Source organism: Myotis lucifugus, unplaced genomic scaffold (assembly GCF_000147115.1).
Source record: "Myotis lucifugus unplaced genomic scaffold, Myoluc2.0 scaffold_250, whole genome shotgun sequence".
In the NCBI taxonomy this organism is placed as follows: Eukaryota; Metazoa; Chordata; class Mammalia; order Chiroptera; family Vespertilionidae; genus Myotis; species Myotis lucifugus.
Window position 1 is genome coordinate 978,514 of NW_005871298.1, and position 25,574 is coordinate 1,004,087.

At 48.2% G+C, this 25,574-nt stretch overlaps 1 protein-coding gene across 1 annotated transcript in view; it reads left to right on the plus strand.

Annotated features, from left to right (window-relative positions):
- Positions 1 to 13,881: 13,881 nt before the first annotated feature.
- The window catches only part of LOC102441238 (Friend leukemia integration 1 transcription factor-like), a 73,527-nt gene continuing 61,834 nt past the window's right edge, over positions 13,882 to 25,574 (plus strand). Inside the window, exons 1-2 of the mRNA XM_023762545.1 lie at positions 13,882 to 14,094; positions 15,751 to 15,807. Coding sequence (XP_023618313.1) covers positions 13,882 to 14,094; positions 15,751 to 15,807 — 270 coding nt within the window. The remainder of the gene's footprint in view (positions 14,095 to 15,750; positions 15,808 to 25,574) is intronic.

Here is a 25,574-nt window from a genome sequence, read left to right on the forward strand (position 1 = left end):
GAGGGGTCTGAGAGGGCATGGCTTTGTGGCCTTGTTCACGCAACAGACACTTGAAAACAGGTTAATATTATAAAATCACTGAACGTGTGAGTTGTTTTTAAGTTGATGCTGCCGCAGGCTATTTAAACGCATAGATTTAGGTGGAAATTCTTATGCCTGAAGAGTCATTTTGTCTTTAGGTATTATCAGTGCAGACTCATTCACTTATGCATTCAGCCAAGAGTTGAAAAATAATCCCGCCAGACACACGCTCATCGGAACTCCACGTAAATGAAGGAGAACAAGTTGCTTACGCCACTATTTCTTCCAGACCTCTAGGCTCTAGAGAGCAGAGGTTTCTCTGCTTTCTGAATTCAGGCTCTGACAATTGGCAGGTCCAAAAGAAGCAATGCTCGCTGGGGGAAATCTTTATTTGTGGCTTTTTATTAGATGGAGACTTAGGCACATTTTCCCAAAGGTAACACCCAGCTCATAATTTCCTCCTCCCCTTTACTCTTATTTTGTTTGTTTTGTTTTGTTTTGTTTTGTTTTGTTTTGTTTTGTTTTGTTAATCCTCACCCGAGGATATTTTTTCCATTGCTTTTGAGAGAGTAGAAGGGAGGGAGGGAGGGAGGGAGGGAGGGGAGAGAGAAACATTGATGTGAGAGAGACACATTAATTGGTTGCCTCCTGCACACATTCGAACCTGCAACCCAGGTACATGCCCTTACTCAGGAATCAAACTCGAAACCCTTTGGTGCACGGGCCGACGCTCTAACCACTGAGCAACATGGGTCAGGGTCACCCCTTTATTCATTGTCTGGACATCTTTTGAAAACTGAGGGGGGTCAGGGTCACCCCTTTATTCATTGTCTGGACATCTTTTGAAAACTGAGGGGGGTCAGGGTCACCCCTTTATTCATTGTCTGGACATCTTTTGAAAACTGAGGGGTGCCAAGGGAACTTCTTTTTATTTTTCTCCCTTGCTTAGCTTTATTTCCTCGATTCATACATGAACACAGAGAAAAGTACTATAAATACAGTGAAACGATAAATGAGCATCTGAACAATATTTATTTCTCACACATAAAACAAAGGGCAGATGGCTTCATGGACAAAGACTACTTGCAAATCAATAAGAAAAAGATAGACGGCCTCACAGGAAAATGGGCAAAAATGCTATGCATACACAGTGCTAGAAAAAGGCATGCAAATGGCCCATAAACGTGTGAAAAGACTCTCTAGTATGTGCATAAAGATATTTAAATGAAACTAATGAAATGTGAACATTTATCACCTATGAGGAGAGCAAAGATTAGAGCAGCTTAATTGTGCCTCCTGTTAGAAAGAGTAAGGGGACATGTCCCTCTCTCACCCAGGTTATGTGGTAGGAACATAACTTGGAGGGCAATTTGGAAATATCTGTTGAGATATTAAATATTGATACAAATTTGATCATAATTTCATTTCTAAAAATTTATCGGACAGACCTGTTCACAGAGATACCAAGTGTATGTATGTACAAGCTGTTTATTATAGTGTTGTTTGTCATGGCAACCATTGGAGAGAATCTAAATGTCCATCAACAGGGGATTAGATAAATAAATTACGGAAGAGGCATGCAACTGTTAAGTGGAATAAAATACAATGGTTTAGAAAGTCCTCCAAGGCATCTCATTACATGGAAAAAAGCAAGTTACAAAATGTGTGCTCTCATATCTGTAAAACATTTGAAGACACACACATCCATGTGATTATTTCTACACAGATAGTTTCTGGAAGGATATATAAGAAGCTATTTATTAACAGCATGTGCTTCTGGGTAGGGAGAGGTGGACTTTTGCTTCTCACACTGTAAACATATGTAGCATCGGATTGTTTAAAAAGTACTAGTATGTATTACTTTGATAATTAAAAAAACTGATGTAAAAAATCAAGAGGGGCTATTTGGAATAGACTAGTAAAAAAAAATGCGCCAGGCACAACAGTCCAGCCCAAATGTGCTGATCTCAGAGACGTTGGATCCCACTTTGTAGTAAATACAGGGAAAAATTGTCCAGCCTAGGATCTGGAGACCTGAATTCCAGCCCCAACACCCGTCCACTCCCCCAAATGAGCTATAGGATCCTAGGCAAGTCACTTCACTCCTTTGCTATTCATTTAACATTTCTCATGTTAAAGGTTTTCTCGAGTATAAAATGAAGGTATGATTTCAAAGTGTCCTTCCAGCCTCCAGATTGATAAGATTCTCACCCTAAGTAAACTTTAAAAACATGTCTTATTTGGGGGCACAGATGAGTGAGACTCTCCTAGGAATTCCGTCCAAGCCCCAGTGGGTCTCCATAAGCCCAACCTACACTGTAGAGCAAGCATGTCAAACTCATGGCAGGCGGGCCGCATGAACGAGGCATGGGGGCCTGCCGGCCGCGAGTTTGACATGCTCGCTGCAGAGTGACCTTCGAGGCCAGCTAAGAGCTGGGACTCTCCGGGAGATGCTTTGCAAAGACTCCTGAGCTGGTTGTTTTGATTTCCCAGTGACACTGGAGCTGTGCTGATCCCTCTGCGTTCATGCCAACTAGGAAGAGCCTCTGCTTTGGGTCTTACACTCTTTTCCAAAATTCGGTCTCATTTAAAACCCGAAACACATTTGGCCCCAAGCGCCTTTCCCCTGGACTTTTAAAAATCCAGTTTAATTGAAGGGAAATTGAATTCATCTGGTTCTGATTCATTTACACTTAACTGTAAAAAAAACACAAAAACAATATTTTGAGGACCTATTTGATGTCCAAGAAGAATTTTGAGCCTCTTAATGAGTTTTCTGGAAGGCTTTTTTCTTCTTCTTCTTCTTCTTAAAACAGGAAGTGGGCAAACACAGTCAACCCTGAAAGGCCCAATTCAGTTTGAAACTTTATCATCCACCATTTGGCATGAGCCCCGGTGGCCCTAAGCAAAGGCCTTTCTATCCCTACGCCTCACCTAAGAGTCAGAGACTCACTCACCTCCCATCTAAGGGAGAAGAACAATGAGGAGGAACAGGCACAGCCACAGGAAGAAAAGACTAAGCTACTTGTCTAGCTCTTGCTATTCGCCAATACTGTTTTATCCCCTGCAGAGGTACTCCTATCTGATCCTTGGAACAACGCTGTGATGTTTGTGTGATTTTCACTTTGGCGAGTTGAAGTGACTTACCCAAGGACATTCAGGTAGAAGGTGGAAAAGCAATGATTTGAACCTAGTCCTCCGTTTGCCTCCAAAGTCCATAGAGCTCAGCCACTGTGATACGTTGCCAGATGGACACACCACATACCCATGAAGTTTAGGTTCCAAACTTAACCCGTCGATTGAGGACCATATTGTGTGTTTTGTCCTGCAGTCTTACTGACCTCGCTCACAGTATGTGCTGCTCTGATTCCTGGCATTGCTCAGCCTCCACATCCTTTATCAAGAGGGCCGCAGCCCTGAGTTGCCCAGGTAGAGAGACTGCCTGACTTGTTAGCAGGTGCACCGGGCAGCAGGCAAGGGAGGAGGAAGCCAACAGGTTCTGTTTCCTTGTAATGAGTGAACGAGATGATAAAAAGGAGAGAAGGCTTGTAGCTCAGAGAACAGCAGGTTCTTTGACCTCACAACACAGCCTCCTCTACCCTCCTACCTCTTCTCTCTTTTTCTCGCTTCTCTAACTCTTTTCATTCTCTTTCTCTCATCCACACACACACTATACACACTTTTAGAAAAACAGATGGGGGGAGTCCTAAAAACAAAACAAAATAAAACAAAGAAGGGAATGTTTTGCAAGGTGAAGAGGAAACCATCGAGGAAGGCTAACTTCGGGCTCCAGTTTCTCCTGAATAGCACTTGTTATTTCAAGGCTGATTGACTTATAACTGCATCCACAGCCACCTCACATCAGGTCCTTTTATCAGCCCAAGTGAGACTTCCTGTGGACTGGCAGCTTCCTGATGTATTTCCTTTTTCCTTTGGCAGAACAAAGAAAACCATAGCTCCAGGATCCTTGGGACCAAACATAATTTAGCACCGAAGAACCTATTATTTTAACATTTTCCCTCTCAGTGCGTAGGGCCAAGTACTTGCCTCTCTGCCTATTCCCACAACATTGTGTACAGCATCCTGGTGGACCCCAGGTGCAATGATCAGGGGCCAACGAGCCACTCGAACTCACCCTAGTTGTAGTTTTATTTCATTTAGAGGGAAAATGAACCCATTGCCCTCACTGACACTGCATGAGCAACCTCCCCACCCTTACTTTATATACATATACTCCTTTAAGAGTTACATGGAACAGCTTTCTATGTAGTGTTTACTCTTGTTAACCTCACTCAACATAACAAGCCAGCAAAGAAACCCTCTTATTTAGAGAGTTCAACCTATCTGTATTTGAAGTTCTAATTCTAGAAATATAGGTATAAAAAAAACTTCAGACTATATCCAAAGGATCAGCAAAGTCAATTAAATTGAAGAGGACATTCCAGAAATCAAGATGGTGTTGCTCTCCTCTTTTGCCTGTAGTATGCCAAGTCACTTCTTACCAGTTGGCCTCACCACCTACTCTGCACATTATTTCTTTGAGAGACCTTCACATGTAATCCAGGGTAACAAAAAAAATTCTTCTGAGAGAGCTGCTTGCATCTCTGTTGTGTCTCTCGGGGCACAAATCACAAGTTGCCAACTTATAGTACCTCCCCAAAGCCTTAGAACGTAAGAAGCCATTGTCCAGAAGAGATAACTAGCCTTTACGATGTAATGTGTTTAAAGATGAGAACTGGACAAGGGACACAGGAAGCAGGATTTAGGTATGCCTGTACCCAAACAACACCTTTAACAGTAAGGGAGTTTCCAGGAGCAAAGATACCAAGACTCATTGAATCCACAGATTCATGCTTTCTTTGTTCTCTGGTCTTACTTCCTGACCGTTGTCATAATACTCCTGGGGAACTGAAGATGGCAATTTCCAGGGGACCCACCTAGGCACCTAAGCAACCTTGCAGCTGCCCAAAGTAGCTTTTTCTCTTTACAAGGATCATTGATTTAGAATGAAAAGCAATTTAAACTGAACTGTGGCTCCCTTGGTTAGAGACGTATTTCTAAGACAAGAGGGATAATTCATCATGGTTAATTCCTACTGACTTCATTTAACTCACTCCTCAGGGCAAACATGGGTGGGAAGGGCTTTCCAAAGAGGAAAGTAACTCTGGAATGATATGAAACGAAGGGAATGTATGAGGTGGGTGCAGGCACGATTACGGTGCAGGCCTCACATAACCTGCGTTGGCCATGCCAAGAGGAAAGGTTAGAATGACCACACCTGTGTGTATGAGCAGGAGAGCTTCCTTTTCCGGGCACTGTGCTCTGCCACCAGCCCCTACCCAGGTCTGTGACTAGTCAGGAATCTTAGAGCAAAGATCCACGTGATCTCACAATACTCCCCCAGCCCTCATAGTGCTGTTTATAGAGGACCCTATTCGGACCTTGGCCTTCTCCACAAGAAGAGCATGTTGGGTCGAAGGGCACAAGTAACCTTGCTCCAGTGGGTGTCTTAGGGGGAACACAGGTTTTCCTGAACAGTCAGGGACTTGAGGGGCAGCTATACTTTCCGCACTTTTCTAGAAAGGGAAGGGGGGAGGAGCAGACTGCTTCTCAGGAAACTGGCATGAAGAGAATTTTCCCAGGATGCCTCAGGGAAGGTGTCCAGGCACGTGGATTTGCTGCTCTGGACACTGGGACCTCTAAGTTCTGGAGACGTGTGGATCTCTATGTCCTTCCCGGGTCTGTAGTGTGGTAAAGAAGTACTGTGGTCACCCCTCCATGCCGTACTGTGGTCACCCCTCCATGCCTTCCAGAGTTGGCCCCCAAAGGTCATGTAGACAAAGCCATGATGAAGCAGTGGGGCTGGTTCGAGCTCAATAGAATCAATCATTTCTTTTTTTAAAATATATTTTATTGATTTTTTTTTACAGAGAAGAAGGGAGAGGGAGAGGGAATTAGAAACATCAGTGAGAGAGAAACATCAATCAGCTGCCTCCTGCACACCCCCTATTGGGGATGTGCCTGCAACCAAGGTACATGCCCTTGACTGGAATCGAACCTGGGACCCTTCAGTCCGCAGGCCGATGCTCTATCCACTGAGCCAAACCGGTTAGGGCGAGTCAATCATTTCTTACCCATCAGTTTGGACTGGGGATGACCCAGACTCTTCTCTGCCCAGAACACCCTTTTTTTTTTTAACCCCATGTGTATGTATTTCATGGGAAATTTCACATGCCTGTTTCTGATTCACTTCCAATTAAAGGCTCAAAATGCTGGTTTTGTAAGAGCTCTTTGATGATTCAGATTCTTGTTGGTTCTTTTCTTTTTTGCCTCCTAAAAGTCCACAGAAGTTTAATAAATGTTGTTCAGACATTTGCATGCTTAATTGTTCACAATAATTGGAAACAGGAGAGAATGTTTTACTAGTGTGCCCAAAGCAAGCGCATTCACAATGGGCAGGAGAAAGACAGATGCCTCCGTGGAGGTGAACTCCTGTGGGAAACAAGGGGTGTCCCTGAAGGTGTCCCCAGCACAGGGAGGGAGCAGTGGCTCTGAGCTCACATCCCTGGAAGTGTCAGGAGCCTGTTATGTGAAACATAGGGTCGGTGGAGTGGTCAGTCTCATCAGAGATGGAACAGGTGGAATGGAATTTTCCAGATGCTAATGATGCTTTCAACTCCCTTCTGGTCGGAGGGAGTTCATTTTCTGCAATTACAACAAGCCCCTCATAGTCATTAAAAGGCTTTGATGATAACCCTATCTGGTGGGTACACCCCTGCACTAAATGTGGGAGAGGCGCAAAGCAGATCCACATACCCTGGGAGAGGTCCCAATCCTCTGTGTGTATCAGTTCCTCTAAAGTGCTAGGGCGGTTGTGGGTTTTGGGTAATCTGAGGCCTGGTTTTGCCTTAGGCTGGCTGATGACATTGGGCAAGTTACTCTCCCTTTCTTAACCTCAGTTTCTCCATCCGCTCTGAAGGATGAAGACTGGTAGTAATACAATCTTCTTCTCCCAGGGATTTGGTCAAAATCTGGAGTGATGAGTCGCTTCAAGTTTCTTGAAGGAAGGCGTTAATTAAGTACAGCCATTTGACTAACTATCGGGTGGCTCATTACATGGTTATTCTGGTTGTCAATTGTAAATCATGCAACATTTCCGTTTCTGGGCCTGGTTCGGACTTTTTACTAAAGAGAGATCATCCCTCTCTCTTTACTGTCAGAAGTTGGTCAGCAATCTTTAGTCGCCCAGACTTAACAAATGCAAATTTGTGTAGTGTAGGAATGGTGTGTGCTTTGTGGTGCTGCTTACCTAAGAAAGGAGACACGAAACTGTTATTGAGGCCGGCAGTAAGATGCTGGAGTGTTTTGGAAATGATTGTGATGGTGGCAGAATGGTTCTGTGAAAGCCATGTGCAATTTGAAGTGCAAAAATCTAGGCTTAAACCCATTCGTTAGCTGTGTGATGTTGAGCCAGAAATGAACTTCTCTAATCTTCTCCTTCCCTATACATTTTATTCCTAAAATAAGAGTAGTAATGGTAGTAATAAAAATATTGTTTTCTCCCAGCCTTCCTAACTCATTATAAGAATCAAAAGAAATGTGGATGTGAAGGCACTTTGTAATTATGAAGTGCTGCGTGCGTGCTTGTTATGATTATCTTATTACGTATTCTCATCCAGGTCAGGGTTTGACCCTAACAGATCATAAATATTGCTTAAATGGAATCCATTGGGTTGTATGATTTCAAAGATTTGCTTGCATATGGTTAAATTCGTCAGTTAGCTACTCACTCATATCTCTGTGGCCTTATAGACACCACCTCTTACGAATGCAGCAGTACAGACCAAACATCATACATTCCTCTTTTCCCTCCCTCATATCCGGCCATTGTTCTGCTCATGAAACTCCCATCCCAATCAATGGGCGGTTTACGTAAAAACCGATGGCAGGATATGAGTGCAGCTTCAGGAATTCCAGGCTTGTTCTACTGATAAAGAGAGTTATGTCAAAGTGAAAACACCACAGAAACACTATTCTCCTGTCCAGCCTACGCACCACCATTTTTTTAGGTTTGCCTCCCTTTGAAGAGTCAAGGGCCACCTAGACTATAAAACACATCTTTCACGACATCCCCTGTTAATAAGGGTTTAAAGGCCCATCTGGCTGGCCAGATATCCACTGGCTGCCCCCTCTCATTCACCGGTGCCACCTCCTCTGTCATTGTCTCAGTGTCCTTGTGGTCATGGGTTACGGGAATACGGGCCAGGCCTGAAGTTGGTTGACTCAGAGATTTCAGTCCTATACTCTCTGCTTTCCTACCGCCTTAAAGAAATAAGAGTTTTCCAGCCAGAAGGGACAGTAGAGTTGGTCTCCCCTAATCAAGGGATGTGCATTTGGGTTGTGATGGCCTGCATTGAGCGCCAAAGCTACTGATAAGTTTAACTGATCTAAGTGTGAGTGAAAAAACAACAGAACGAAAGAAGTGATTTGCCTTGAAGATGGTCCTCTGCTAACGAGCAACTCAGGAATAATAGTGGCTCTTCTCCTGTGCCACGAGGCCAGGTATAGTCTTGATTCTCAACAGGCACCGTCAATAATTTAAGAAAGGTTGAATTTCTGTCTTCCATGCTACACCACACAACCGAATAGGAGGCTGTGGCCTCCAGAAGTGAAGTGAAGGAACATTTGCTCGTATTCTCCCCACACTGAAGTAGCTAAGTAATGAAGAAAGAGAAAGGAAAATGAAGTTGACCCTTTTCCTTTTTAAAGTGCTCTTCCAGGAATTTAGGGTTGAGATTAAGAGCTTCTCCTGAAGTCTTTTTTTTGCTGAATGTGTTGAATTGTGTAATAGGGTTTTATTTCTAGCCAACTGAATTAGGATTTCCAAGTCTGTGGGTCTGGACCTTGAGCTGCTCAGATACTGACCTGCCATTTTTTTTGTAACCACAATCGAGCTAAAATCAATCCTACTTCTTTCCCCATAAAAAAAATGACCACCAAGAAAGATCCTGATGCTGCATTGAAGGAGCATTCTGTGTTTTCTACACTAGAACATAGAGCGAAGGTAAAGAGATTAGAGAGTATTTAAATACCTATTTCAAAATATGAAGGACGTCTCACACTATGAAAGTAATGCAGCCTTGCAGGAAACTCATTTGTTTGCCCTGGTGTCTGTCTTTGTGAGGTTGGGTTGTGTACATGTTCTGGACAAACTCATCTTCCTACCACTATGTCCTATGTCTTGCCTAAGCATTACACATTTGGAAATAGCTAATGTAACACATTCTACTCTTTTCCAATGAACTCTGAATTTCTGGTTTTAAACTTGACTTGGGTAGAAGGGAGCAATATTTTTCTGGGTTGTTGAAGACTCCAACATCTCTCTTTCAGGAGTATTGATTTATCAGAAGCTCCACAAGGGATATGACTCCTGCATGATTTTTAGGGTAAGAGATTCGGGACACTTCATCAGTACTTCTCAACTTTCTTAATCTTGTCTTAAAGGCAAAGGAAAGTGGAATATTAAGAAAACTGTCTTTATCAGGGCTGTCCAATAGAACTGTCTGCAAAGATGGAAATGCCCCATTCTGTGTTGTCCAATATGGTAGCCATTAGCCTAGCTACTCAAGTGGCCACTGAACACTTGACATGCGACTAGTGCAAAAGGGAACTAAACTTTTAATTTAATTATACTTAATTTAAATAGCTATATATGGCCAGTGGCTGCCTTATTGGACAATGCAAGTCTTGATAATTGAGGTCAAAAAATTCTGTGAAGTCTGAATTCAGTCAGAAGGCTATATTTACAAGGATTATTTTTATCTGAGTCAGCAATGTGTTGTCCACATGGAGAACTAACACTTCCGTTTACTCTTGTGACTAACATGAAGCAAAACTGAATGAAAAGTGAGTGTCCACCATTACCAAGTTTCCACCAGTGCTGGCCTGGAGCTGGAGCGAAGGCTTCCATCCAGTGGCCTGGCTTCAAGTCTGTGCTGGCCCTTTAAGAACACAGTGCTATCTTTCCCCTTCTATAAAATGGGAGCATTTGGAACTTGGCACAGAGATATTCACAAATTATGATTAAATTAAGTATATTGGGCTTGTCGAAAATATAGTATAGTTTTTTACTGTATTGAAAAATGACCTAGGTCAAAGAGAATCCTGTCCAACTCGGTTTCCGCTTCCTCATTTGTAACGCACTGGCGTTTTCATCTCGAATGCTTTGTGCTGCGATGAATACACGATTTCCTATTACGTAGGTCTCTGTCTTATTAACAGATGGTTGGCTTTTCTAGTTCCCAGATCCCTATGACACATTGTAGGAAGATTTTTCCTTACGTGTAAATGTGAACAGAGCAACTTAGCAAATAAGGAGCTAGGGTGGTGGCCTTTGAACCCCAGTTTCCCTCCAGTGAGGGTCCCCAGGGAGTGTTCTTTTTGGTGGCACACTCAGCGGCAAAGAACCACATGCTTGGTATCTCCATGGCGTGATGCAATTTCTCTCTTTCCTTCGTGGCCCTCGCCCATAGAGAGTAGGAGCATATACGACACCCACAGTAGCTTTGGAATTACTATGAGGAATACGCACCCCAGTCCTTCTCCAGGGGACATCTGACCTTGCTACTAAGGCCTCTCTAATGGGCAGGCAGACCTCGGGGGCTTTGGCTATGCAAGCCTTCAGGTTGACATCACTGTGAAGATCAGTTCTGTGTCCATCACTTACTCGGCGGCGTCCACTTCTGAGTTGAATTGTTTAAAACCAAGATAGGCAGAAGCCACAGGAAAAAATGACCAAGTTCTCTGAGGTCTAACTACATAATGGTTTGGGGAGAATGAACCATCACGGTCCTGCTTCTCACTCACACTTGCCCTCCACAAAGGATAGAATACACATCAGCCCTCAGACCCCAGGGAATGCCTGTAGTCTTTAATAATCTCATCTTGATTACACACAGTCCATTATTCAATCTGGAGCTCATGCATTTTCAGAAACATCTCTTCAGATTGAAGTCTTCTACCTTTGTTGTTTTCAAATTGATCTAGAATAAGGTGAGGAAGTGTGTGTGGAAATCAATGATCTGACTATGAAAATTTAGTTCACTCCTGTTGCATCCTCTTAAGCCTCTAAGCATGGGTTCTTAATGTTTTACATGTTTTGTTTTAATTGAGTGTATCAGGGTGCCATTGGTCCACATGATCATATAGGTATCAGGTGTGGGTTTCTATGTTACAAGATCTGTATATGGCACAGTTTAAATGTTTTTAACGTTTGTTGTATGCTCATCGAGGGCAGACACTCTACCAGTTTGTCTTTGAGACCGAAGTACCTGGAACATATTCATGTGCCGGGTGCTGGGATACACCAACTGAGACCAAGCTGATTCCACAGGCTGGGACTTTCAAAGGGGAAGTATGCCTTTCAGAATCCCACTGTGACAGACGTTGCAGGCAAGGAGCAAGCATAGAGACTTAGCCAATTGTTGCAAGTACAAAGAGTTCTGTGAAAAGGGAAGTACAGGGCACTTCAGGAGAGTAGAGTATGGGTTCCTAACCTAGTCTCGGAGGTCAAAGGCTTCCCTGGGGAAGTGACATTTAGCCTGAACCCTGAGTGATAAGCAGGAGTAAGCATGAAAGAGAGCAGACCTTTGGAAAGCCTTTGCTGAATGGGTGAATGAATGACACGGCTACTCTCCCCTGGGCCTCCCCCACAGCACTGCTAAATTAAGTATCCCAGCTTAGTCATTCTAACCATAGTCCCTCCTCCAGGCATTATCTGTGGGTCCAGGCATTACCTGTGGGTCATTTTCTTAACCTCCCTCTTCTTTGCTAAGGCAAGTAAAGTGTAATAAAGAATACTGTGCCTGGCTGGTGTGGCTCAGTGGTTGAGCATCGGCCGATGAACCAGGAGGTCATGGTTCGAGTCCCAGTCAGAGCACATGCCCGAGTTTTGGGCTCAATCCCCAGTAGGGGCCGCGCAGGAGGCAGCTGATCAGTGATTCACCCTCATCATTGATGTTTCCATCTAGCTCTCCCTCTCCCTCTCCCTTCATCTCTGAAATCAATTCTATATATATACATATATAAATATTTTAAAAAATATTATGAGAATACAATTACCTTTGGAGACATTGTCAGACTAGTATTTTACTGAATGCATACATATGGATCAGTTAGTATGTTTCTGATAATGCAATGCATCCAGAAATTTCAAGGGCAAGAAGATTCTGGAAGGCATACTTCCACCTTTGAAAGTCCCAGCCAATGGAATCAGCTTGGTCTCAGCTCGGTAGCTCCTCGCCGGCTCAGTAAGGCAGCTCCTTGGCAAACAGAGCTCTGGAAGCTGCAGCCATTGGCGTTGGAACTGGCCGTCTCGCCCTAACCAAGGACCTGGGTGTCCCCAGGCTTCGGTTTCCTCAACTGCAGAACAGGGAGATTCTGCCCATGATAATTTACCCCGAAGCGATGTTGTAATAAAGATGGCCCTATCATCATTTTGTAAGATCAAAAACCAAAAACGCCTACTGAATCGGCGTGCTGTCGATGGCTGGTGTTTGCTAGCATTTCAGAGAAAGCTCTCTGATCTAAGGCTTTAGAGAGGTGAAGAGCTGGGATTGGCTTTCAAGTTCTTTTCTGGAATTACTGTGCCCTTTACTTCGTTATGACTTTAAAACCACTCTGGCAGGAGATAGCGGTAACGTCAATAATAGTATAATAGTAATAAAAAAAATATTTATTATTTACCAGTGAGCCAGGCACTGTCCTGAACACTTAATGCAGTGGTTCTCAACCTTCCTAATGCCGCGACCCTTTAATACATTTCCTCATGTTGTGGTGACCCCCAACCATAAAACTATTTTGGTTGCTACTTCATAACTGTAATTTTGCTACTGTTATGAATCATAATATAAATATCTGATATGCAGGATGTATTTTCATTGTTACAAATTGAACATAATTAAAGCATAGTGATTAATCACAAAAACAATATGTAATTATATATGTGTTTTCTGATGGTCTTAGGCGACCCCTGTGAAAGGGTCGTTCGACCCCCAAAGGGGTCGCCACCCACAGGTTGAGAACCGCCGACTTAATGCATTGAGCACCGCATTCCAACCACGGCCTAGGGAGCATCTATTATTAGACACACTTTGCCAACGAGAGGAACTGAGGCAGAGAAAACTCCAGTGAATTGCCTGAAGTTATGCAGCGGGCAGGGTCTGTCTGATCCCAAGGACTTTCCTCGCCGCATATGTGAAAGATTTCGAGCCTTTCAGAATAAGAGCTCGGGGTTGCTAAGTGACTCAACATATACAATTAATTATTCCTGCCCTGAAATACAAGAGTGTTAACATTAGCAGAAGTTTATTTTTGCAATTCCTTTGGCCTTCTGGAGTTCCCGCATGCCTCCACCCCTTCTCCTCACTGTGCTGCTCTCCTGTTGTTGAAAGGGAAATCAAATCTGTTCTCTAACTTGCTCAAATAGAAAGCGAGTTGCCTCTACACGAGTGAAGGGCGCAGGGAAGGCCTGAAGGGTTGAGGTGTCAATCACGTTCGGTGAGAACAGGCTCTGGGAGAGAGGGGAACGCCAGGACCCACGCTATGTTTTATGACCAAGATCTTAAACCATGTTTAAGGGTCTCTTTATTACCGCCCCTCTTCCTGCCCCACCTCACGTCGCTGGATGCTATAGAGAGAAAACATTTTTTACCTTCTTGAAATGGAAACAATGGGCTTTTGGCTGCACGACTTTTATTTCCCCGCTGGGGACTCTGAGAGATGACCTGATTGGATTCCACTCATAAAGGTCACGCTTTGAATTCAAGGCAGAGGAAAAAGTGAAGAAAACATTTCGCAGCGATGCCCCCTGGGTCCGGAGCTCGCTGGGCCTCCCCCTCTCCCCCCTTTGCGCTGCGGCCTGCTGATAAGGATAACGGGGATGACAAGCAGAACATTTCCAGGACAAAGGAAATTCCCGGTTTCATTGTCAAAAGGAAGCCACTGTCCACTCAGGAGAGCAGCTTCAGGCATCGTACACCCGTTCCCTGTTCCCTGCGGCAGGAGGGAGAGACGGTCAGGCTGGGGGTGCGGGGGGAGCGCGGAGCTGCCAGCTGCTTGCGGCACATCTGTCCCTAATTTCATCTGGGGCGCACCGGCCTGGCTGCAAGTTAAGAAGGGGTCGTTGCCGTTAATGGCATTTGTTAAGGGGTTCGGAGCCAGACGGTGAGGGATGGAGGGTGCACGCCTGCTTTGCACAATGTGGCCCATTGAGCCGCCTCAGAAAAAGCACCAGGAGGTTTAGAGAAGTTGATCTGGTTTTGAGTTTAAATTCTGGACTCCTTCTCTCCCCACCCCCCTCCCCAGCCCCCAGTGTCAGAGAAGGGCCTGGTTTCCCTTTATGGAGCGCAAAATAAACAGATCTTCCGCAGCGGGCCCGAGGGGCCCAGCCCCCAGCCCCCCATGCCAGGCCTGGGGGTGGGGGCCACGGGAGCGGCCATTCTTCTCTGTCTGGTTAGGATTTGGCATTGACTTTCATTTTCTCCAGCTCTGTTTTCTAGAAGCTGCCTGTAGGGGAAGTGCAGGAAGAAAGGAGAAGGCCATCTGGGGGCTTTTCTTGGCAGACTTCAAAGGAGGTGGACTTTTGATTTTTGCTAGTTTGGGGAGACACCGGCCACAGTAAGACGGCTTTGGGGAACGGAACCCAGAGACGAGGTCTTTAGCTGTTGGCTGGCCGAGGGCACGGCTCTCCTGATGAGAGCAGCTCTCACTCGAGCCGGGAGCTCCCCGAGCCGGGCACGCCGGGGTCACTGTGGTTCTCCTGGCCACAGGGCCCTGCATTCCTCGGGCTTTGCTTGGTTTGAGTGGGTGTGACCACGCATCGGCGCTGGAGAAAACGGAGACAAAGAGTCTAAATTGGGCAGGATCTCGAATCGAATGACTTGTTTACAGATCCTGTCCTTTCTCCAGCTCCAGGAGGAGGAAGAGGAAAGGGCAGGCCGGGCACGGCGGGCATGCACGGCGTTGTTTTTCATTCTAAGGAGGTAGGATGTTTCAGAGAGCAGCCGGCCATCTGCCTGGCAGCCAGTGGGCACGCTGGGTAATTTTCCAAGGTGGGAGGAAGCGCGCTGGCCTTGGCCTCTGCCTGCTGGCCTGGCTTCCGGGGAACGCACTGCGCTGGGAGCATGCCCGACGCAGCCACATGAGAAACCCCGTTCCTCCCGCTGCAGCTTGGAGTGATGGGGAGGTTGCTCTGCACCCTGCTCCCCAAGCCAGTGTGTCCAGCCGACAGGGTGCAGCTGTGGTGCGGCCAAGGGGCGGTTCGGGCCCTGCATACGGAGAGGAGGCTCAAGGCCCTCTCTAGTAGTACAGCAGACCCATAAAGGCTTTGCTATAAAGCGGCATTTATTTAGTGATTGCTCAGTGTAAGAACAGCCCCCCCCCCCCCAAAAAAAAAAAGAGTCCTGCAAATTTGATGACTTGCTCTCCCAGATTCTGGCAGTTCTCAGAGGTTCTGCTTCCCACACACCCAGGGCCCTAGGTTTTGCCCTGAAGGGCAGTGTTGGACTGCAGGGGAGGGTGGGAGGAGCCGCATCCAGGTGTGCACTGGGCACTATATAAGCATCCCCTTTAATTCCCACACCAGCCCACGAGGTATATATTGCAATTACTATTTTATGATGAAAAGACTGAGGTCCAGAGAGGTTCAGTAATTCACTCAAGGCCACACAGCTGCTGAACTTGTCAAGGCTACAACTCCTCTGCACCCGGGATGCACAGGGATGCAAGGTGAGGCAGTGACTCAGTGTGTCTGAGCTCCTCAGGCGGAAGGGGGTGCCCCCAGAGGAAGGCGGTCCCCTCTCCTGGGCTGTTTCAGTTGGGTGTGGCTGAGCCAGAGTTGCGCTTCAAGAGAATTGAGTAGAGAAGCCCAAACCACAATGCATTGCAGGGCATTGTACTGCAGAAGTCCTCCAGGTGTTCCCTAGGGACAGGCAAGGTGGCGCTGGGGATGGTGGAGATGGGGACGGGGTGCTCCTGGGAGCCTTCGAACTCTTCTGGCAGTGAAACCTCATCGTTAATGGCATCCTCAGAAACCTCTATGTTTGGAAAGGGATTCATCTGAAAGACAGCATCAGCTATACCAGTGGTCGGCAAACTCATTAGTCAACAGAGCCAAATATCAACAGTACAACGATTGAAATTTCTTTTGAGAGCCAAATTTTTTAAACTTAAACTATATAGGTAGGTACATTGTTATTCACTTAATTAGGGGACTCCTAAGGCTTAGGAAGAGCCACACTCAAGGGGCCAAAGAGCCTCATGTGGCTTGCGAGCCACAGTTTGCCAACCATGGAGCTATACCAACTACCCCAAGAACCGGAATATGTAGAAAACTATAACAGTAATATGCACTTTCTTCTTTGTCACCGAAAACTCATGTCTGTTAGCTCATTCGAATGCTGAGAGGTAAGGCAGGGCAGCTGTTAACAGCTGGAAAAAGAGGCACCCTGATGCGGTCAGACATGGGTTCTGCTCCCAGCTCCTGCCCTCCACAAGGTGTGTGACCCTGAGCAAACCACTTCTCTCAGCCTCAGTTTCCTCTTCTACAAGACGAGGGCCTTGTTCTCCAAAATGTCCCACATTCTGGGTGTTGGGGTACAGAAATGATTCTCCCCAACCTTCCGAGCCTCCCCGCCAAAGCTGGCAATCCCAGGTGCGCTTCGGGGCCCACGACCTCCCCTTCCTCCGGGGAGACCAGGTCTGTGCAAAGGAGGAGGTGGTGAGATTTCTCTCCCCTGGTCTCCTGCACCCGGAGACAAGAACCCAGGCCTGTACTTGAATGACTTCTTAATCAGAGCTTTTGTTTGTTTTTGAACTTGACAGAAACGTGCATGCCTTTCCAATGCCCATTGTTCCTCTCTACCGCCTGTCCCATCTCACCGCCTTGCAGCGGGCCAGATCTTAGTCACTAGCAACGGATTTTGTTAGTGATCTGCACCGCAGGCTGGATGGAGGTGGAGGGTGGTGAGGCGGGAGGAGCTGCCGGGCAGCTGAGGCCGGGCTCGCTGGAAAATCCAGAAGTGCAGATGTGGGTCCAAATTGAGCTGAAAATCTCATGAGATCAGGCTTTCTTGGACTTCCTGCTTTTGGCCTAAGCCGTGTGCTCAACATAAACGAACTTTCGGTATTTTGAAACTTCCGTTTCTGATCTCAGAACCTGGAAGTAAAGAGCTGTGGTGAACATTTCCACAGATTTGGTCGTGGCTGCTCCGGAGGCCGAGCGGAGCCCAGCGAGCATGAAGTGAGCGCTCGGGACAGCCTCGCAGCCCGCGGTGTCCGGGGACAGGGCTATGGCAGAGCCCGGGCTCGGGGACAGGCAGGCTGGCTTCAGATTCTAGCCCTGCCACTTCCGGCCGTGTGACTAACTCCTAGATCTGTTTCCTCATTAGTGCGATGAAGAAAATATGCCATTTCACAATGTTGTGAGGACAAAATGGTGTGTGGTGTGTGTGCTCATGCTCTACTTCTCCCCTCTTTACACATCCATGTGTGTATATGTGCATGCATGCACGTATGTGTGTCTACATATGCACACACGTACCTACATATCTCTGTACATAGATGCAAAATATGTGTGTTTGTGTGTGTGTATAATTTATTTATTTACACCTTGAATGAGTTCCCCTGGGCGTCTCAGGCAGCCAATTGCTGATAGAAAGAGCGTTTGGAAGTGGCTGAAACCCCCCCTAATTAGCTGCCCAGGGGTGCCTTACCCAAAGGCAGCAAGGGCTCTGACTACAGAAAGGATGAGCTTTGTGGGCCTGGAGCGATTCAGGCATCTCCAGTGATGAGGGAGTCAGACACGGGACTTCACAGGGGACAAGGGAAGTTCTTTAGGTTCATCACACCTGCGTCTGGTCCGGGGCCTCCTGGGTTCCCTGAAACAAGCTAGAATGATGCCAGGCAGGCAGGGGCTGCAGGAGCAAGGGGCACTGAATGAGCAGCGCTGTGTGGAGTGAGGCGGGGAGGGGCAGGCCCAGGAGGGCAGGCAGATCTAACCCCCCCCTCCCCGCCGGGTGCCAAGAGAACCCATTGCTCAGGAGCCAGCACTGCAGGCTGCCACTTCTTCCTTTCTCTGCATTTTGGCTTAACCTTTTCTTCACTCGTTCAATGGATTGTTTTTAAGCACGTTTTAAAGGATAACGATTCCCAAAGGAATGCATCGTCGTTGCATAAAATTGGGAAAATACAGAAAAATACAGAAGCACCCATAGCCTCTCAACCCAGAAAACAACCTATTCCTATTTGGGTGTATTTCCTCCCAGATTTTTTAATGCAAATATATGGATCTATGTGTCTTATTTTTCAATAACCAGAATCATGTTGTTTTGTAACCTCCTTTTATTCTCTTAATATTAAAACACGAATATTTTCCTGTATCACTACTTCTAATGGATGTGCAGTAAACTATTAAATGAGTGTTCAGTGTAGTCTACATCATCGTGTTTCTCTCCAACTTCTGGGCCTAGGATGGCATTCTGTAGTAGGGGTAGACAGAGCTCCTTTTTAGTTTAAAATAATAGTCTCTAGAGCAGTGGTTCTCAACTTTCTGGCCCTTTAAATACAGTTCCTCATGTTGTGACCCAACCATAAAATTATTTTCGTTGCTACTTCTTAACTGTGATGTTGCTACTGTTATGAATCGTCATGTAAATATCTGATATGCAGGATGGTCTTAGACTACCCCTGTGAAAGGGTCATTCGACCGCCAAAGGGATCGAGACCCACAGGTTGAGAACTGCTGCTCTAGAGAGACTTTAGAAATGAACCCACGTGACATGCTGAAAGGGGGGCCTTAAAGAAGTCACAGGGTCCCCCTCAAGTCATGAACCGGTGGCCCTGGGGAGGGGCCTGGCCTGAGCTCACCTCTCAGGCTGATCCCAATGGACGCTGAAACTGACCATACACCAACCCAGGGCCCGATTGGAAGCACGGGGTCCCTCCCCGCGCTGCACATCCTGCTGCCCCGAAGCCTGGTTTTGCATAGACTGTTTGGCTTACACATACGTGGAAAGCAACTGCTAATAATAGGAGAGTTGCCTCTTGTCTTCGGTGGTCGGGTCCCAGGGACTGTCCGGGACTCCCGCATCTGGTGCAGCTGCCTGCCGCTACCCTGCCCCTCGCGGCAGCAGGGCCAGCCAGGCTCCTGGGAGAAAGAGGCCAGGCCCTCCCTGCCTTGCCTTCTCTGTGTGTGGCGTGTGGAGGTGGGGAAGGTAGCTCTCTGAGGGCTCTTTGTCTCAGGAGGGAGTGGACCGCTTTGCAGAGGGAGTCCCTCTGGCCACCTCCCCAGCCCTGCCCCCTCCACCCAGCCAAACACTTTCTCCTCCTCCAGCCTGCAACCTCCTGGCAGCGTGGGTAGCATCTGTCCTTCCCCGCTGGGTGCTGACAAGTATGTGAGGGAGGGCGCTCTGTGAGCCCCTGGGGACCACCAGCTCTGTGGGCTCACCCTGCATGATGCCTACAGAGCTGGGGCTGGTAAACCGTTCTTTAATGCCTTGACTCACCTTGTGCCCTTAAGCATCCTTAAGCATTCATTCATTCCGCAAATATTATTTAGTGCCTCCTATGCCTGGCACTGGGCTGTGGTAGTGATGGGCTGGAGGGTAAAACAGACAAGAAATCTGCTCTTATGGAAGATACAGAGAATAAAAGAGAAGCAATCGAGTTGAAGAGCTATAGTGGAGCTCTCGGGGGAAACGCCTGCCGAGTTGGAAAACCCTCTGACACTCTGTCTTATATCTGACTTGGGGATCCTGGGCTAAGCCCGTCCCGGCCTCCCTTGAGCACGGCACAGGCTCCCAGCTCTCCCAGCTCCTGAGCCGCAGAGAGACCATCAGTTATGGGCAGGAGAGCATGCCTGGCTCGAGCACACAGCCCCACAGACCCTTGTGGTCAGGGAGCTACTAAAGGAGCTGGGACCATCGGGGGCTGGGATCTGTTTACTCCTGGCACACTGGGATTTCCTGTTTCTAAGAAAATGGGCTTCGATGCTCAGCTGCATTAACCAAACAACATGTGGACGCACATGAATCTGAAACTTGCCAGCTCCAGATTCTCTAGAAGGTCAGGTTTGGGAATGAAGGCATTTGAGTGACTGTCCAAACCCTGACCTCCAAGCCAGATGACTCAGGTATATATGGGGGGAACTTCGTTCCTACCCTCCCAGCCTAAAACCCCACTGGTTTAGGAGCCAGACTCCCTGGTCATCCCAGAGCAGGGAGAGGGTGAGGAACCTCTCCCCTTGTCCACAGTCGGCCTTAGATGTAGGGGTGGGAGGCTCTGAAAGATGCATCCCCCCAGAGTCCCATCACAATATCCCATCTGCCTGACATGGTCACCGTGATCTCATTTCTTTGCGCCTCCAGGAGGCTCATGTCAAAATGCACAAGTCACTCACTGACGTGACTTGAGTGGCTGCGTTTACTGTGTGAGCTTAGCTTGGCAAACCTGGCAGGTTTGGATGGGATGTAGCAAAAGAGAAGGCAGAGGACACAGAGGCTCGGCACAGAGAAGGGAGGGAGGGCCCCAACCGCAGCAGGACCACAGGAGGAGGATGCTCCCACGAGGGGCAGAACAGGCTGGAGATACCAATTTGGTGACAGTAGGCACCACACACCCCACCTGGCCTGCTGAGCGACAAGGCCTTGCATTGGGCCTTCGCGCTCTTATCCGTGGCCCCGGGGCCCAAGTGCTCAGTCAGTGGGATTTGCCTGCTCGGGCTCCAGGGAAAGCAGTTCTCCCTGCTAGGAAGGATTTTACCGTTTCTGTCAATATTTGAACCCGGAGACTGGGCTTCCACATTCAAGTGCAGCTTTGGGGTGAACAATGTGTCCATTAAGGAGATTTCTTCCCTAACAAAAACTATAGTCACTGAGATATTGCTGATCCATATTGCTTGATCAGGAGCTAGTCAGAGGTGGTCAAGTTTTCTTGAGAAAACCCCGTCTGGGTTGTGAGGCAGTGCATGGAAAGGCAATACAGGAACCTCCCAGGCGGCCATTCATTTTGTATTCTCCCCCTGAACCGAGTACTGTGAACTGAGGGTGTTAGGGTGGGTCTCTAAAGAATGAGGAGAAAATATCTAAGACAACTGCATCCAAGTCCAAAGCCACAGTAGAGCAGTTAAAGAGAGCAGGGGTAGGGGCAGATCAGGCTGTGTAAGCAGGATAGGCCCAAACAATTCCGAAGAAAAAGAAAACCCTTGTGGGCTTGGACTAGTCTAGGAAGGCTTCCTGGAGGAGGCACACTGTGACCCAGGAGAGCTCTTCTTCATGGGCATCTACATCCTTGGGTAGTAAAGGGCCTGAATCGATGTCTTTACGGATATTGGAGGCCCAGGAGTGTGGTGAGCAGCAATGGCTCTGGGTAATTTTATGGAACTTGTGCACCAGGATGTAGACATTTCAGAAATGGAAATAGAAGAACTGCATTCCTGGCACCATATGTGTGCTGAGCTCCAGGAGATGGCCACGTGTGGGAAAGTAATGGAAAGAAGGAGGAAAAAGTACAGGAAGACCCTGCTTGAGATTCTGAAGAGCAGATCAATGGAACCCATTTCTTCTTTCATTCATTTGATCATCAGACATTTATTATGCACCTACTATTTCTGGGCAGCGAGCAGCATTGAGAATGCAGTCATACATAAGACATGGCCCCTGTTTTTGATTAGCTCCAAGGCCCCTGAAGGAAGCGGGCATAAATGAACAGCAAGCGCTTCACAATCAAATGCATGACGTGTCACAAGAGACCAACTGAAGGAACATGGTGACAAACGGAGTTGATTTTTAAAATGATTTGGAATTTACCTGCGAGGGCATTCCAGGGAGTGGGCAGAGCCTGGGCGGGGGCGTGATCATGAAAGGTGTGAGCCATGCCAGTAAGATGCCACCTACAGAGAACTTGGATTTCATGTTGTAGATGACAAGGAAATCAGTACATGTTTTTTATGAAAGTAGGACAATCAATACCTTATTCAGTTCCATGAAATAAGCATGTTTAGAGCACCGACTGCATGCCGAGCACTCACTGTGCTGGGTAGCTTTACAGGCCATGCAAAGCAAACATATCTGCAGGGGACCCCCAGTAAATTTGGGGAGCAGCGAGTGGAGAAGGAGGGCGAGGAGAAACATGATTTTGATGGAAGATGGGAGCGGGTGCATTGTTCCGGGAGGGACAGGAGCAAAGGTTTATGGAGGCAGAGATGCCCAGTCGAGTCCGTGCCCTCGGGTCAAAGCAGGTCTGATTTGGAGGCCTCACCATTTCTCATTTCCTTTCCTTGGTCATGCCACCGAGACTCTACCTCTCCCCCTCCCCCTCCAGCAGAGAGCTTTGACTAGGCCCTCAGAGAACTGGGGGGGGGGGAAGTGGGGATGCCAGCAAGCAGGTGACAGCAGGGCTACCGGCTTGAGCTGGACAGCTGGCCCTTCTGCAGGCCTCCACGCCGTGCCCATGAGGCTGTGACTCTGAGGTGTTCTCTTGGTTCACATCAGAACTATAATTAGCTGCCACAGGCCCGTGAATGGGGGAGGGGGAGCTGGAGGGGAGCCCTGCATGTGAAAAGTTTTTTCTGGATTCGTTTATTTCTGTCTCCTCTTGCCTCAAGGCTATGTTCAGCTAAATACCTGTGTTTGCCTCCGTAGTGACCCACTCGATGGGCCTGAACGTGATCCCTACATAACACCCGCAACTCAACAGCGTCCTCTGTGTCTCCTCCTCCCCCTGTTCCCTGGCCCTGACACGGGCATGTTCCTATGTCCACACTCGGGCACACACGGGTAGCTGGCAGGTCCGATTCAGATTGTAACTGAAAGTCTAGACCCCTCCCACCTCACCTGTGACCACAGGCAGCAGGGCCCTGGGGTGCAGGGCACAGACACCCACAGGCCCCTGACGGTGCCAGGGCCCTGCACCAGCTGACGCCTGTGAGGGCAGGCAGGGCGAGGACCCACTCCACACAGACCCGTGGTGGTCGCACGGGATTTACAGAAAGACATCTTGTCTTCCCTGTCTTTTTTCTCTCTCCTTTTCTTTCTCTCTTGCTCTCCTTTTGACTGAGTTGCCTCAGGGTTGGTGGTTTCAAAACTAGCAGCTGCAAACATACGAAGGAAAAAAAACCCAAACCACAAAAACCCGTCTTGTGAAAACCGTGTGTGCCACTCTCCGAGTGGTGGGCCGTGAGGGGGGCAGCCTATGGGCCGTGAGCAGGACAGAGCAGGGCGGTGAGGAGCAGGATAGGGGGTCTGGACAGCGGAGAGGAACGGGGTACAGAGGACAAGGCAGGAGAGGAGTCGGGAGAAGGGAGGAGTCCTAACTGGCCGGGGACACCTCCTAGGAGAGGCTCTCTCCTCAGCTGAGCTGTTTGAAGCAGCCCCGCTTCCCAAATGCTAATCAGAGCAGCTGTTACTACCTCAACCCTGATAGCTGCTTCCAGAGGGAAAGATCCAGCCACCGCTCCTGGTCCCCTGGGAAGCTGGCACAGCACCAAGTGGCATATGCGTGTGACTGGGTCCCAGCTCCCATCTCAGCTCATCCTCCCCAGCCAACACCCACATGTGCTCTCAGGTGTTCACACTTTTCCCAGCGCAGTGAGTAAGCAGAAAGAGTCCTCCCCAGCCCCAGCTCGAAACTCCTACTCCGTTGCCACTTTCGACCCCCAACTCGACCTGAGGGCGTAGGTGTAGGAATCAAGTCCTTGTCCGACCCCAGCCTGGAAAAGGAAGTCCTCAGGCGTTTCCGTGAGTGTTAAGGCTGGAAAGGGGAATTCCTTGAGGGACAGTAAGTGTCTCGGGCCATTTCTCCTGCCCTCCTGCCCAAGCTCCACCTCAGTATCCTCCTGGGCTGGAACAAAGAGGGCACTTGAGTCCCTGGCCAGCCCATTGGGAGATGGCCTTGCACCCTGCTGGTGGTGGAGAGAGCGGGCCATTCATAGACCCACAGACAAAGAGGAGGGAGGCCGATCCCAGGAGGCCCCTGTGGGCAGCACTCACTGCCAGGCACTGTGGGAAGGGAGAGGACAAGGTCAGGCTTGCTGACCAAGACCCCCATGCAGTCCAGTTACGCAAACAAGGCAAAGGGCATCTGGGGTACATGGTGATATGAGTATCAGAGGTGAAGTGATCAGAACTGGGTGGGGTTAATGCGAGAAAGCGTGGAGGAGGAAGTTCTGAGTAGAGGTTGCTGGAGGGGAGGGACCAGGCCGGAGGGGTAGAGGGGGAAGAGGAAGTGCTCTGGGTGGGGGAGGGGAGCGGCGAAGGCATGGCGGCCCTGGGAGTACTGGAAGCTATCTAAAGCTAATACCACTTGGGTATATTTTCAAAAAGGAAAAAATAGTATGATTTATTAAATTAGGCATATTGTGGAGTGCAAAGAACATAGACTTGGGAAGGGGCACACTTTGGAATCAGACAGACCTGAGTTCAAATCTTAGCTCTGCCACTTAGAAGCTGGGTCACCTCGCAAGCCTCACCTTGCTGAACTAGAAAGTGAGGACATGATGTCATCAGGCCACGGTAAGAATTAAGTTAGAGGAGATACAGTGCTTCAGTGCATACCTGGCAAACAGTAGCTTCTAAACAAAGAGTGGCTAATGTGAGATGTTTTATGGCTCATAGATTACAAAAGCAGCCACAGAAAACTGCTTGAAGTCCCCAAGGGCAAGAGTGTAAGGCATTAGGATGCCTGGATGCTAATCTCAGCAGCTCAGACCCGGGTTCAGCCTTTCGGGACATGAGGCCTCCGGGCATGGATTCAAGTCCTATTTGATTGAGAAGCAGGTACCTCCAACCATAGGTGCTGACAAATGCTCTACAACCAGAGCTCACATTTGTGTCACGCTAGCGTGTCTACTTCCGTGGTGTAAACACGACCACTGTGGCTGACTCCAGGCTGCCAGTGGGCTGCCAGGAACAAACCTAGCCAGGCCGACTCCAGCACTCACAGCCTCCAGAGCCCCTATCTCAGGGGCCCGGCCACAGCCCACCCCGCCTGGCCCAGCCCTGCTCCCGGTCCCTTTGTTCAGTGGAGGGACAGGGAGCTGAAGGGGAGGGAAGAGCACATCCCTGCTCTCTTCTCTGTCCTGCACGGGCCAGAAGTAGAGGTCCTCTCCCAGGGCCACTTCCCCCCGGGGCAGTTCCATATTGACTGGCCCTGCATAAGAGGAAACAAAACAAACACAAAAGGGGGAGGTTCTGTCCAGTGGGCCCTGAGCAGACTCGCTGCGCTTTAGGGGAATGAGAAGGTACAGCCCCAACCCCAGCGCACTCACTGCAGGGAGCTCCCGCTGCAATGGGGGGGGGGGGGCGGGGGCACGCTGTGGTCTGGCCAGTGGACATACCCGCGCACACAGACACACATACACACACACTCACTGGTATACATTCACACACACACTTACCCCGACATATATACTCAAGGGTACACACACAGCGCGACACATACACACACAGACACTGATGGGCACACGCACTACACACACACAATGGGAGATGAGGAGGGAG